The following is a 16,196-nucleotide window of genomic DNA, read 5'->3' on the forward strand; positions in this document are numbered from 1 at the left end:
TATTTGTAAAGTAATCACCGGCAATATGAATTCAATATATTTTTTAAACAATTTTTCTTGAATTAAATTTATGATAATCATAATAATAATTATTATTATTTTTGTAACAGACTGTGTTTTATTATTATATCACTATTTGAGTTTTTGGACACGTTGCTTGGTTTAACACTGTGAATATCAGCGACGTTTTCATCACTTTAGAAGCATTGAGACATTTTAATACACTTTAAATTATTGTTATAATACATAGCGGCAATATAACAAAAACACTGCAGAAAAAAATAATTATAATTTCTATGTCTTCTTAATTCCATCTTTGTCAAAGGACCAAAAATTCGTTTTTTATGGAAAACGTGTCAAAATGAATATGAGTTTCCAACGAACCTGCTTTTTAATGTTTTTTTTTTTCCATTTTGCTATAGAATCAGGGGCACATAGAACACAGCAGTCTCTCTTCTTAAGGGGGAGAAAAACTTTTATAGGGCCATGTAGAAACTTTCAAGCTTAGTTCTTTTCCAACAATCCTGGTCTTGCGCTTTTATTTCTTTGTATTTCTGCAAATAAATTTGAAAATTGCACATTAATCAGTTTTTGTTCTGCATTTCTCCTTGAGATTGCATTTTGTGTGTTTAGTTTATTCACAAGCAGAGGCCACAGAAGTAACACTGGTAATCTTAGAGCTATCGTCTGACCAAGGCTGCAGGTTCTGTAGGGCGAAGAGGGACGAATTGTGAATACAGATGGGGTCTGGCTGCATGGGTTGGTTTATTGATTTCTGGAAGGCTTCTTGCTGAAGCTGCATTAGAATCCTGTTGGCTTGTTGTCTTTCTGCCTCCCTCTCTTCTGCTGTCTGCCTCCTGGAAGAAAAAAAATAGAAAAAAAAATTTAATTTGGTAAAATTTAAAAAAAGAAGAAAATTGTGAAAATTAGAAAAAAAAAAACATCCAATATTGCATGATATTCACATCAATAGCATGCAAGGGGTTAATGAGATACCCCCCCCATATGGCTAAATACTATTAACAGGAATAGATCACATTGATCTTACAGTTGCATTCAGCAGCAATAAGTGTATTTGTATTTATATATACATAGAGAAACATGCCAACGTTTCGGTCTACGCAGGGATCATTATTAACTATAGAAATCTATCTATTTATCTATCTATCTATCTATCTATCTATCTATCTATTTATCTATCTCATATATCTAGTGGCTCAAATCCAGTCATTGCCTTTTTTCTCTCTCTCTCCATTAAATATTCGTATTATGAAAGATAATTAATAAATGCCTCATCTTGAGACCCCACACATGCTCTTCAATTTTACTAGAAATGAATACTTTTGCACCCTATAATGAATTTTCCTTACTACGAAGTAATTAACACATATAGTGTGTATTCGTTCATTCTATGTTAAAGATGGATGTTTTTTTTTATTATATATGACATAGAATGAGATATAAAGATCTATATGAAATGGAATATAAATGTGGCTGGTGGCTGGGATTACCTGCGCTTTTTCTACAGTCTGATCACACAGTGAAGGTGTCAAATTAAACTAGTAAAACTGTCCTTATCCAATCTGGCATCGATTGTGTTCAATTTGATGTGTTCAATATGTCTACAATACAAATACATTTCTGAAGCAATAAAAAAAATTGAAAATAGAAGCAAACAGGAACAGAATGAAACCTTTATAGACTAATTACCCACTGATCAGTAACACTTAATAATTATACGTTTTTTTAAAAAGTTATTGTTCAGTGTTTTAATATATATGAAAACACACACTTTTGGAAGAGTACCGTATATTCCGGCGTATAAGACGACTGGGCGTATAAGACGACCCCGAACTTTTACAGTCCAAATATAGAGTTTGGACTATACTCGCCGTATAAGACTACCCCTCTACCCAGCGTACAACAACCAGCCAATCACGGCAAGCGATGTACCTTACCGGTGATTTGCTGGTTGATTTGCTGACATATACATACATGCACTGCCCTTACACACACATATATAATATATATATCTATATATATATCTACACATATGCCTGTCCATACATACACATTTATACACTGCCCTCACCACACACCCCTGCCTTTACACACACATGTATATGTGTATATGTATATATATATATATATATATATATATATATATATATACACACACACGTATGTATATATATATATATATATATATATATATATATATATATATACACACACCAGTATATATATATATATATATATATATACACACCAGTGTGTGTGTGTGTGTGTGTATATATATATATATATATATATATATATATATATATTTCTCCCCCCCTTCACCCTTTCTCCCCATCTCTTACCTTATCTTCTGTCTTCTTTCTTCCATCCAGTTGTGGGAGCCCGAGGTCTGGCACTTCAGACCTCGGCTTCCCTGCTCTCTAATCACTAGGCGCCGGCTATTGATGCCGGGCGCCGGGACATGACGTCATCCCTGCGCTCGGCATCAATAGCCGGCGCCTAGTGATTAGAGAGCAGGGAAGCCGAGGTCTCAAGTGCCAGACCTCGGGCTTCCCTGCTCCCTCATCACTACGCGCCGGCAATTGATGCCGGGCGCCGGGACATGACGGCATCCCTGCGCTCGGCATCAATAGCCGGCGCGTAGTGATTAGAGAGATTGGTGGCTTCGTGGGAACCTCCGGCTTGGTAAGTACGCGGCGTATAAGACGACCCCCCACTTTTAAGAAGATTTTTTGGGGTTAAAAAGTCGTCTTATACGCCGGAATATACGGTAACTAACAAATATGCATTTCTCATACTTGTAGATTTCAGCTTGAATTTGTGGCACAAATTAAAAAAAATTCAAAAGAAATTGGAAAAAATAATGTAACAGTCCATTGAAATATATATATTTTTCAAATCTATGCTTCAAAATTCCAATATCCTAATTCGAAAACAATAGAAATTAACTATTGTGTAACCCCAACTGAGTACTTTAGTACCAGAATATATCGTAGTAAAAAAGTGGGGGTGACACTACTCTCTGAAACATTTTAGTTTCTAGATTGAGTTTTATGGTTATCAGAGTTAACATGAATGTTATTGAAGTTTAAAAATATTCCCTGATCAATGTATTTGGTTTTCCTGTTATTGCTGACCTCGAATTGTCTATTCAATAATGTGTCCTTAAATAGCAGCAACACGGGGTGAATTTGAGTGCTTTCTAAATGACATCATTCCTTACTGCACATTGTATCTTCTGTTAATCAATGATATCATCCGTGCCAGACTGTATCAAGAATATAAATTTTTTTGCCAGTTTAGCACTGGAAAAGATGGTAGAAAGGGTTCATTAGTTTTTAAATGTTGGAGAGCTTAAGTTTTAGGATTTTGTTTTGGGGTCATTGTCCAGACCTGGTAGCAAGCCATTTGGCCATGGGCAATAGCTCATACAGAGGCCAGCAAGATGATTATTGGGAAATCTAACTTATGACAGATGTCATCAGAGAGAAGATGATATGATTGAAAACCTTATGCTAGTGACCTAAGATTGGTGTGGTAAATGGATTTCTCTCCTGGGATTCCCAACTGTTGAGAAAGGGCATATGATACAAAGGTGGCCAAGAATTACCATGTCTAGCTTAGATCTCAGTGATCATATCCACCTGTATCTCATATAGTCAAAACCATTGAATTCTGTTCTCCCACTTTGTAGACAGTGAAACTAGGTTTTATGGTCTGAGAAAAAAAAAACCCAACAGTTATTGTTTTATGAGTTGTTAACAAATGGATTATTCAGTTTCACTGTTGGCTTTTCTTTTTCGTCGGTAGCCCCACTACACCCCTTTTCCCCTAACACACCTCATCAGGCTCATCATTTTTCAACAGTCATAAAGAACAGGAAGATTGTATATATATATATATATATATATATAGATAGATAGATAGATAGATAGATAGATAGATAGATAGATAGATAGATAGATAGATAGATCTATATATATGAATAATGCATTCTACTAACCTTGGATATAGATATAGAACTACAAATAACTCAGACCACTAAACAAAATATAGGGTATTTTCCATAATTTACCCTCCAATCATCTGAATAATATGATCAACATATTGGAATTGGAATTCGTTTTTTAGACCCATAACCCTTTGTATTAGTGGACCTCTAGATGCTTGGTACACAATATAATAATATGATAAGCTCATTTTTTTTTTTATAACCTTACACATTATACAAGGCTCAACTCTGGAGTTTACTGAATTGACTAAAAATCCCTAAGTAGCCTTATAGGCACCTTTTTTTAACCCTAATATGACTTTAAGATTATCAACCATTTTGTAATAACAAAATAGGTTGATTTATTTAAACATAATGAATCGATCTCAGTCAGTTTCCGCTGTATCTCATTCTAATACATCAGTCTTATAATAAGTAATTATAATAAGTGAGTATAAGAAAATTATATTTATAATAAATATTATAAGTAATATGTAGATATCATAAAACTATTATTAACCAGGGCTATATTTCATGATTAATACTAGTAATACTAATGTATTGATCCACATATAAACCCCATTAGAGGTTGAAATGGAATATGATGGTGCTATATAAATCAATAAATATTTGTGCACACAGTGTTGGTATTTAGTTTATATATACCTCTATAACTGGTCCTCTTGTATTTTGTTGTTGTATATAACTAGAGGGCTATATATTTATATCTGAGTGATCAATGGGATAGCAAGTAACAACAAAAAAGCAGTTTAAAACCATTCTGGGATATGAATATCTTTAACCATGTCCATTTATTTTAAATGGCATTTCCCTTTAAATATTGCATGGGTGTTGAACAAATACAAATGAGGTCCACTGTTATGTACCAGTTGCCCACCATCTTGGCTCAGAAATAATTAATGCTTCAGGATAAAGCCTTGTAATCCATTTTATACTGATTTCCCAAGAGAAGGTATCTCTATAAAATGGATGATATATATATATATATATATATATATATATATATATATATATAGCTATATATATCAGGGCAGTGTCTCTTGCACATGTCATTTTGTCCAAAAAGATGTAAGGTATTAAAATCTGTCACAAATGACAAGTGCTTTGTTCTTGATTGTACTGATTCTGTAATAAAATCACTGACCTTGGTGGGTTTGGTTGGCAAATAAAAGCTACATTTTTTTCACAGGGTTTCTTGCTGCTTATTATTAAATGTCAGTTACTTCTCAAAAATGAAAAGGCTTTTTGTAAACATTTTTCGTATTTTCTGTGCTTATTTTGAGGACCTGACCAGACATTTGGGTTAAGCACCTCTACCAACACAATCTCTATGACTAAATTGTGTATACTTAATGTTAATCCAGATAAGTATAATTTGTCAGATGTTAAATAATCATAATTTCACATACTTATATTTTTGTGACCAATATTATGCACGTATTTGGTTTCCCTTCATAAGTTAGATAATAATAATGGTGCATTAATATAAATTTTTGAAGGTTTTGATTCGTGTTTATGCAGTTTAATACTGCGATCACAATTTGAGGGTTATATGCCCGATCACGCCTGTGCAATATAGGTGAGATGGAGCGTGATAGGAGTTGCAATCCAAACATGTAGTGCTAGAAGTTCGAAAACCTATCCTAAATATGCAATGTTGTTGTACTGTAGAGTAACTATTATTATTGATTATTATTATTATTATTAGGCAGTGAAAGAGAGGTCGGTGAACTTAAAGTGACCAAATTAATTCAAGCTTTAAATTAATTAAAGCTAATAGTTTGCATTAACTGTCAGTTTCCATTTTTAATAAGAATGTAATAAAACCTAGTAAATGAAAAAGTGTATATAGATCCAGTGGTATATCTGGAACATCTGACACTCAACGGCTTTCCTAAACATTTATTTCGTACTTAGTACATTGATAAATTGATCTTTACACCCGACAGTACTGTTATCGGTAAGTATCTGAATATTACTAGAGTTTATCTTATTAATTGCTTTATTTGCCTCGATCTAAGCGATAATGGGTTCGTTTACAACTATGCATTAATCACCCCAAAAAGGCTTGATATATTGATTGGAAATTCACCAAAATATTTAATAAATTCCGAACATCACTATGGGAATCGTTGGAATGGACTTGCTTATTGCGCCACATTTATTAATTTGCACCAGAATTGCTCTTAATAAGCATGGCCTTCTAGGATCTGCTGCCTGCAGTTTTTATTTCAAATACTTTCTTCTTGAAATTATAACTTTACCTTTTTACTTTTATTTTGAAGGTTGCTTATATATATATATATATATATATATATATATATATATATATATATTATAATATCTTATGACGCAAGCAATCCACTCCTGCTGATGACATCATAAAATAGGCAATAGAACACTATGATATAATATTTTATTAAATACTAAAATATTTTTTGTAAAGCACGCTATGCCGTCTACCTCATCATATTCTATTAGCAGTGCATTTGAATACATATGGATCAGGAAAGTAACAATGTCTCTACTAAAAATGTTTCACCCGTTCTTACATTTTGAAGCAGTATATGCATTAGGTATATTAACAATTAACTTAATTCACAAACCATTATGCAATTTAACTACTTGGTTCGTACATGGTATTGTATATCGAAAATTATTCTTAATAAATTGCAAATGTATTACATTTCTCTTTTTTAAATATATGTGTTGCTTTGCACATGCCAGAAATTGAAATCGAAAGGATGGCAATAATAATTTGCCATATGAACTGATAGCTTTATAACAGATTATAATTACTACCCAAAGGGAGACCTGGAGATGTGATAATTTCTTCAATAAAATGAATATATGACATCAGTTCGTATAATCAATATGTTATTCAATTAAATTTAGTGATATAATAAAATCAAATAAAAATTATAATCTATCTAGCTCGCTATCTATCTAATCTATCTACAGCAATGTCACAAAAGGCAATAAACACCTTAATTTAATAGTATGAATTTGCCATAATACTGTATCCCTTTAAGGTCTGGCCTTCTCAGGTAAAGCAATTTTGCTGGTGTGTAACATGGGGCCCAAAGAAAAATGGAAAAATATTATACACAATTAAACCTACTTATGTATGAATCAAAATTAACATTTTTTTCAGGCATAGACGATGAGAGGCATTTATGGGATTAGATTCTTGTGTATAGAATATCCCTTTCATTTTTCTGCAAGCAGCAGCTGGATACCCACTCCCTAAATTCACATCAGTTAATAAAGACTTTTTAAATTCTATCTATCTATCTATCTATCTATCTATCTATCTATCTATCTATCTATCTATCTATCTATCTATCTACATTAGAACAATGGTGAAATTGAGGTTTTTAATGCAATATCCTTGAGTCTTATTCTTGATTATCTGATGCCAATAAGTTTTAGATATAATTTAGAATTTTTTATTTATATGCACACAGAGAACACAAGCCAAGCTCTTCATCTTGAATTTTATGACTCACAGTAAGTGAGTTATTTACCTCCATTTCGTCCTTCTGTTCTGAAACCAGGTCTTCACCTGGGCATCTGTCATTTTAAGTGCTTTGGCCAGGGCTGCCCTCTCAGCTGATGCCAGGTACTTCTGCCGGTGGAACCTTTTCTCCAACTCGCAGATCTGGAGCCTGGTGAAGGAGGTCCTGGGTTTCTTCTTCTTTGGAGGTGTCCTGTTCTGGTAGGGGTGACCTATACGGCGTGTTATAGTGAAGGGTGAGAGTGCCACTGGAATGGGAGATAGATAGCAAAAGCAGGCAGAAAAATCAGCAGGTTTAATAGTGCATGGCAGGAAGAAAAGAAAGACACAGTACACAAGTGACAGGCATGCACATCTACGCTACAGGCAGATAAGGGGTTAAAGGCTGTACATTCAAACTACACACAAGAAAAACAAAAGTTTATTCCTACCCCTCTACACTACGGGCTTTGATAGGGTTAAACTCCATACACGTTTATCTGACATCTTCTACACTATTGGCAGAGAAGTGGTTAAAGGCTGTCCATTAAAACCAGTATACTGCAAGAACAAAAGTTTATTTTGTACAGAAGGCTTTGTTTCGACATCTTTATAATATAATTTATTAAAATATAGTCAATCACTGAGGGTAATACCATAATTATTACTAGTATTATAGTATTATTATTATAATTTGTATTATTATTTTTATTATTATTATATAACCCTAGCGAATAACTTGATTTTTAAAAAGTACTAACATTATAAACACTTTAGCAGGATTATATTTTAGAGTTCATTTAAAAATCAGGTTAGACCTAACTTTGTAATAATATATGTATAGTGTATAATTAAATTGGGGAAAATGTAAACCAAAATGATGATAAAATAATTAAATAGTGCCATTATAAAGTAGAATTTGAAAACATGAGTTTTGGTAAGAGGATCAAAATTACTATAAAATAATATAATATTATAAAATAATAAAATATTATTTGTCATAAATGTCAGTATTGGTAAGGGACGGATATTTCGTATTAAATCACATTACATTAATTATATTCCGCATAGTTATTCAAACTACATTGAACTACATAATAATTGATGATTTTAAGGATTCTATAATATCCTACATTACAAAATATTTAAATACAAGGAGGTCTGAAAATTTGAGAATTTCAAGCACATAATAAATAATTCAACGTATTTCCATTTCCCATTCAAGAATAAGATCATTTTAACCGAATGCCAAGAAGTCAAACGATTACTAATTTTAGGATTCCTAAAATCTCAAGAATCCGACAAAAAACAGATTTCTTGGTGGAGAACAGTTTCATACTTAATTTTAATGTTTTTTTCCAGGAAATAACACCTATAAAGGGAGGGCTTCCTACTTTAATAATCACATACCAGGCCCAGTATAATAAAATTATGTAAAAAAAATAAAACTCTGGGTTATGCACAGTGCAAAAAAATCTTACATATTCTGCAAGTTATTTGCCAAAACTTGTTTTCATTCTTCAAAGAATTTCACAATAACATAAAATTCCTGCCTATAGAGGGATTCATTCACAAATAAATCTATATGTTTGAATTATTAACGAATTCTTCATATGGTTTCTAACCAGAACACTTAAATCATAAACAATTAATCATAATTAAATAAAACTAGAAGGATTTTGCAATTATTATTGCATGAAACTGAACGTAAATTGCCGTTGTTTTCATATTTTATTTGTAGATTTGTATTATAATTTCCTATGTTCTGTACATGCACTAAATCTGCCTCTATTTAATATTTAAAATAATGATGATAATTTAAAATAATTGTAATAATCCTGGCTGATGATTATGGCTTCATATTTATAATACATATTAAAATAATTTATTATAAATCTCTAGTGCTTTCTTTAAATAAATGTAAATGTGGAGGCCATAAAACCTATATTTAGAGGCCAAATTCCTGGTAAAGTATATGTACAGATAAGATACACTGTAAATTACAAAAGTTTCAAGCTTACAAAAGTCATTATTGGAACTGTAACAGTCCAGATGTTGTAGATACACATGTTTAAGTGTGAACAGGTAAACAGGGGCAGAATAGATGTTGTGATCAGCAAGGCAAGGGGGCAGAACTGTTAAAGGGACAGTAAAGGTACAGGCCAAGCATAGAGAGAACCTACCTGTGAATCTATCCTTGGTGTATCTCCTGTTACTTTCCATCCAGGGGAAGGTTAAACCTGTCAAGTTGTTTATGTTGTTCATACTCCCTACACTGGGCACTGTGGGCATTCCAGTGGAGATTGGCTGGTGAACACTGGTAGCCAAAGGTCTGTGAGCTGGTACCCTAATCACACCAGAGGAGTTGAGGTTATTCCCATTCATGTTCATACTCATATTACTCATATTGTAAGAACCAGTCAATGAGGCCATGCTGCAGGCATTGTTGCTGTATCCCCCAGTGCTGCTGGTACTGTAATTGCCGGTCATTGTGTTGTAAGCGCTGCTCACAATGCATCCTAATCCATAATCCGAATCTTGGAGTCTGGAACTGGAGATCATACAACTCCCCTGGTCTGGATTGTTCAAGATCTGGTCAATTCCAAAGCTGATGGGTTCTGCATGGGTCTGGTGAATATGGTGGTGAGACCCAATGTGATCCATGCTTGTCACAGTGGTGGAGCTCCAGCCCAGAGCTGTGATCTGTTAGGAGATTACAGGAATCACACAGAATGTTGCTTGGATTCGCTTCACTTGTTCCCAGTTCCTTCGGAGGATAAAAGACCAGGAGAAGAACTCCAGTGGAGGCTGCTTTTTTTGCATTTGCTCGCTGTGCAAACTGGGACATCAATCACACTGCCAGGAGGCCTGCGAGAGAGGCAGCTCGGCTCTTCCGCCCTGGAAGCTGATTGGCTGGAGCCTGACAACGCAAACTTGAGTGGCAGTCCAAAGAAGGAGTTTCTTACATAGCCAAACCCCTTTAACACTGATGTGTCAAAGCTGTGCAGGGCACTGCCAATCACTGTTATAGGACGGGACACAGGCTGCTCATACGCCAGCACCAGGGGCCAGGACTATCCCAGCCTGTCTATCTATCTATCTATCTATCTATCTATCTATCTATCTATCTATCTATCTATCTATCTATCAGCCAATATATATCTATATATCTATATATCTATATATATATATATATATATATCTACCTCCCTATCTATCATCTATCTATCTATCTATCTATCTATCTATCTATCTATCTATCTATCTATCTATCTATCTATCAATCTATCAATCTATCTATATCTGTCTCTATCTACCTCCCTATACATATATCATCTATATCTATCTATCTATCTATCTATCTATCTATCTATCTATCTATCTATCTATCTATCTATCTATCTATCTATCTATCTATCTCTCTATCTATCTATCTATCTATCTATCTATCTATCTATCTATCTATCTATCAGCCAATATATATCTATATATCTATATATCTATATATATATATATATATATATCTACCTCCCTATCTATCATCTATCTATCTATCTATCTATCTATCTATCTATCTATCTATCTATCTATCTATCTATCTATCTATCTATCTATCAATCTATCAATCTATCTATATCTGTCTCTATCTACCTCCCTATACATATATCATCTATATCTATCTATCTATCTATCTATCTATCATCTATCTATCTATCTATCTATCTATCTATCTATCTATCTATCTATCTATCTATCTATCTATCAGCCAATATATATCTATATATCTATATATCTATATATATATATATATATATATCTACCTCCCTATCTATCATCTATCTATCTATCTATCTATCTATCTATCTATCTATCTATCTATCTATCTATCTATCAATCTATCAATCTATCTATATCTGTCTCTATCTACCTCCCTATACATATATCATCTATATCTATCTATCTATCTATCTATCTATCTATCTATCTATCTATCTATCTATCTATCTATCTATCTATCTATCTATCTCTCTATCTGTCCTGTTTATGTCTTTGTTGTGTTATGACTTTAATATACATAATATATAAAGAAAAGACTCCCTACGTAAAACTGAAACGTCAAGTATTTTTGTATACCATGAAGTTGTAATATAATACATCTGCATTCCTTAAAAATGTCCTTGTGTGCTTTCTTTTTCTTTCTTTATGGCTATAAAATACACTTAGGTATAGTAGTGTTTGGTGATGAGTGCACTGTTGCTGCTGTTATATATATATATATATATATATATATATATATATATATATATATATATATATATATATATATATATATATACATGCATACATACATATACACAGAAATATATATATATATATATATATATATATATATATATATAGTGCAATGTTTGCCTGTTTCGAATGTGCGTTAACCTCAGAGAACACATTTTTATTTTTACTGACCCGTCCATACACTGTATGCTTATAATGTATAGCATACAGTGCTATAGCTTTATGGAACTTTGTACCCATTAGTTTGTTGAGAAACAAATCTTGATCCATTTTATATGTATCATATATAATATATATGTGTACATTAAATCTAACAGGGTACCTTATAAGACAAACTTCTCCTAAAATGAGCTAAAATACAAATTGAAGAATCACAATTATGCATTTAATTTAAATAATTGTATTTCAATGACAGCAAGATATAGACATTCTAAACGCAGAAAATACCTGTTACAAAAAAATCATTGTAGATCTCAAGCATTTTAATTTAGGTAAAAGACGCAAGAAATCTGATCTGGTAAAATAATTGGGGGCATGGTATGATGTTGACACTACTAAATTGTATGAATTGATAAGCTATTATCACTATAATCTGCTTTACACAGGGTAATGCATCTTCCATAAGCAATTTATGTCAATTACCTTTCAATTGTGTAATTAAGGGTTGAGTAATGACCTGGGTATTGTATCTTGTTAGAATGTATCTTCACATCTTTTGACTCTGTTGTAATTACCATTTTTTTGTTGTATTTTTGTATTACATTAGCACAAGTGGTAAGCAGATTGTAAAATACATGTGTGGCATCTTGTAGTCTAATTGGCAAAAATAACCACCTTCTTTTTTCCTAGGTAAAGTACTTTCTCTGGGTCTGTTAATTCGGTTTATTTTTTCTTAATTAGAACCTTCACTTTGTTTACAAACTAACCCCTTGAAGTTGCAATGTCTATAATGTCTGGTTCCATATCCTTATGCATGTAATCTGAGTCCACACTGATTAAAGGTCAGATACAATTACATTGCACCAGGTCCATTGAAGCCTTGGGCAATAATTAGGGATTCTGTTCTTTCTTCCCTAGACCCTCTCTGGAACCATTATATCCCGCTGTCTGCTACTGTCTTGATTCCTTCCACTTGAACAAAACAGAATGGGAGCCATCATTTCATTGTATAGAAAAGAAACATTTCGTACTACAAGCTGAAGTACATCTGAGCCAGTAGGTTAGCCGCTGATGTATATTATATGAGGGAAAAGAAAGAAAGAAAGAAAGAAAGAAAGAAAGAAAGAAAGAAAGAAAGAAAGAAAGAAAAAGAAAGAAAGAAAGAAAGAAAGAAAAAGAAAGAAACAAAAGAAAGAAAGAAAGAAAGAAAGAAAGAAAGAAAGAAAGAAAGAAGGAAAGAAAGAAAGAAAGAAAGAAAAACAATAATGTTCTTTTTGATATCCAAGGCTCCAGTGGGAAATGCATAAATAAGATATTTTAGAGATTTATGAAAATTACTGTTTCTGAAATTATAATAGAATATTTTTTTTAAAAATGCAAAACAAAAAGTATTGTATTGTAACTCTTACTGCTATGGACCATGTTTATAGCGACCAATTCTGCTAAAAACAAAAGTGCAAGCCCTAGAGATATGCCGGCTTTTCATCTCCCAGAAATGCGTTTTCACCACATGGAACTATATTTCATATATTGCTTAAGCAACTCATGCTTGGAACTGATCAATATATATAAATGGATAGCCACTCAAAATCATATAGATACATATCTCCCACAGGTCTCCTTTTGAAATTGTACTTACTCAAAGTTGGCAAAAGTGTAAATAGAGTATAGCGCTCAGCTCCATTTATCAAAATAGAGTTTTATATAATCATTGACCATTGACAATACACAACTTTTCTGGCAAGTTTGTAAAAATGTGTTTATCTTAATATCAAAATGCAATAATTCAATTAAAATGGCATATTACTTAGTGTTAAAGACTCTCAGCTGGCAATTGCTGTGGTATATTTAAAGGTCAAAATATTTCATGAAAAATGGTCCCATTGAACACAAAGAGATACATCCTGATTCCAAAAAGCTTACACTTCAAAGTGACAATGTGGCCTTTGAATTTCTCCAGATCAGATCTGGGTCTGTATCCTCGGTCTCTAAACTTAGAGACCAAAAGTCTATGACTTCTTTGCAAGAGATCAGCCAATATTAAACTCTCAATATCCACCACTCATTCCTAGAAGGTACTGAAAAAGTACCAAAAAAAATTGGGATTTTTTCAGAATTTTCTCCATATACATAAAAATGGTTACAATTATATCTGTAATAAATTATATGTGAAATACAGCCATTTACGTTTTTGTAGGATGTTGTGTATTTGGAATTTTCTCAATCACTATGTGACACATAAAAACCTGAAGATTCGCTCCGCTTGTTGGAAAACATGGAGTGCATTACAGAGAATTGATTGTAAGGCGCTAGGAGGTTTATTCCTCCCCGCATTAATATATGAATATTTCATACGAAATCCTTTTTTTTTGTCCAGCAATTGACCGACATTAACATTTAATGGGATGATTCGTTTCCCACTTTTAGAAGCGTGTCATCCCATTAGCGAAACTTGGAACAATTTAATTCCCAGGTAAATAATTTAGAGGCAAATCTGTATTTTTTTGCCAATTCTACTTTTTTTCTAAATAGTATAAATATTTTTTTGTAACAAATACTATTCAAATACCATACTGTATCCCAATATGAACAAACAACTCTAGCCATTTTATTGATAAAATTCTGAGTTTTATTTGTTAATAATATAAATTTTCGTATACAACATTTTAAAAAGGGCATGTGAGAATTTATTTAGAATTTTAAAAACAAAGAAAATAACATTAGACAAGTTATAGGGAATCTTTACACCAATTGACTCATATACATAAAAGTCGCCATATGGTATGAGATATCTGAAGTATTATTGAGAGGGCTTGAGAGATCTGTTCTCCCATCTGCTAACAGATACAGTTCAATAAAAATCCAAAAATCAAACTCAATAATTGACTGCTTCCAGGGGGCCCTTGAACAGCCAACTGGAGTTGCCAATTGCTTCACTTGAGTGCTAAATAAATATTTATATTCATGGTTAGTTGGGTGTCAATAACAGTGTAAATGAAAAGTCTGTCACTGTTTCTACTTACTGTTACATTGCAACAAGGGTTTAAAAGTTGCACAGGAGCTGGCTGGAGTAACTGTTCACCAAGTTTAATTATCTACATATATAATGTGTACACTATACATATCTATATAGTGACAGCTATATATATATGTATATATATATATATACATTTTGCGTCCCTGATTTTAACTTTGGCAGCCCCGCATGTTTTAAGAAAGAAAGAAAGAAAGAAAGAAAGAAAGAAAGAAAGAAAGAAAGAAAGAAAGAAAGAATGAAAGAAAGAAAGAAAGAAAGAGAAAAGAATAGATATTCAACCCCCACCCACCCAAAGTGTCATTTTTAAGCAAAGATTGAGACAGTCTACAATTACTGCATAGTTTGGAGTTAATGGAAGAAGCAGGATTTCCTTTACTCTTTGAGGTGTACACAAGTAGAAAGGAGGCACCTTAGCTGAAAGGCCACTTTAGCCGGTGATAGACACAGTATAAGTGTATAAGGGGCTGATCCTCTCTGTGTCTGCCTGGATCTCCCTTCCTGAATCCCATGTCTGTGAAGATCACATTTCCAGCCCTACCTGCCCAGTGAACTCTGCTGGGAACCCTCTGGCGCCAGCTCCATCAACCAAACTTCTTGTGGTTAGGAAGGGAAAGAGCACTCACATAGAGAGGAGCTGACGAAGGACTCAAGGACCTCCAACTCCCCCAATGGGTTAACCACTTAGCTGCTGAAGGAGTTTTAACACACTCTGAATTTTTAACATTCTTAACATGAGTTTTCTTTTACTGCTGAGCATCAACATGGATGTGACCCACACTTTCACACATCTATGTGTATGAGAAGTAACTTATTTTAAGTGTGAATTAGTCCATTCTCTTCATTATTTCTTCAGCAGGACTTCCTGATTGTTTGTGTGCATCACTTCATATAGACACAAAAAGGTAATTTATCTGTAATCTGTATGGCTTCATGAGAGAATCTATCTATCTATCTATCTATCTATCTAATCTATATTATATATTAATATTATATATAATACACAATCTAATCTAATATAATATATCTAGCAATTATATCTATCTATATCATATCTATCTATATCATAACTTTCAATTATCTATCTATCTATCTATCTATCTATCTATCTATCTATCTATCTATCTATCTATCTATCTATCTATCTATCTATCTATCTATCTATCTAATTATATGCCTAT

General features: G+C 32.8%; 1 protein-coding gene across 2 annotated transcripts; it reads right to left on the reverse strand.

Annotated features, from left to right (window-relative positions):
* Positions 1 to 411: 411 nt before the first annotated feature.
* Positions 412 to 10,334, reverse strand: TLX1 (T cell leukemia homeobox 1). 2 transcript variants are annotated; one of them, XM_053450452.1, is made up of 4 exons: positions 9,713 to 10,334; positions 7,561 to 7,798; positions 693 to 857; positions 412 to 554 (listed from the first exon to the last, which is right to left on the reverse strand). In XM_053450452.1, coding segments are annotated over exons 1-4 (885 nt in total). In that variant the 5' UTR covers positions 10,194 to 10,334; the 3' UTR covers positions 412 to 553. The 2 variants fall into 2 exon arrangements, with proteins under 2 accessions (XP_053306427.1, XP_053306426.1); XM_053450451.1 differs by having other exon boundaries at positions 412 to 857.
* Between the last annotated feature and the right edge of the window lie 5,862 nt (positions 10,335 to 16,196).

The sequence above is a fragment of the Spea bombifrons genome, chromosome 11 (genome assembly GCF_027358695.1).
Source record: "Spea bombifrons isolate aSpeBom1 chromosome 11, aSpeBom1.2.pri, whole genome shotgun sequence".
In the NCBI taxonomy this organism is placed as follows: Eukaryota; Metazoa; Chordata; class Amphibia; order Anura; family Pelobatidae; genus Spea; species Spea bombifrons.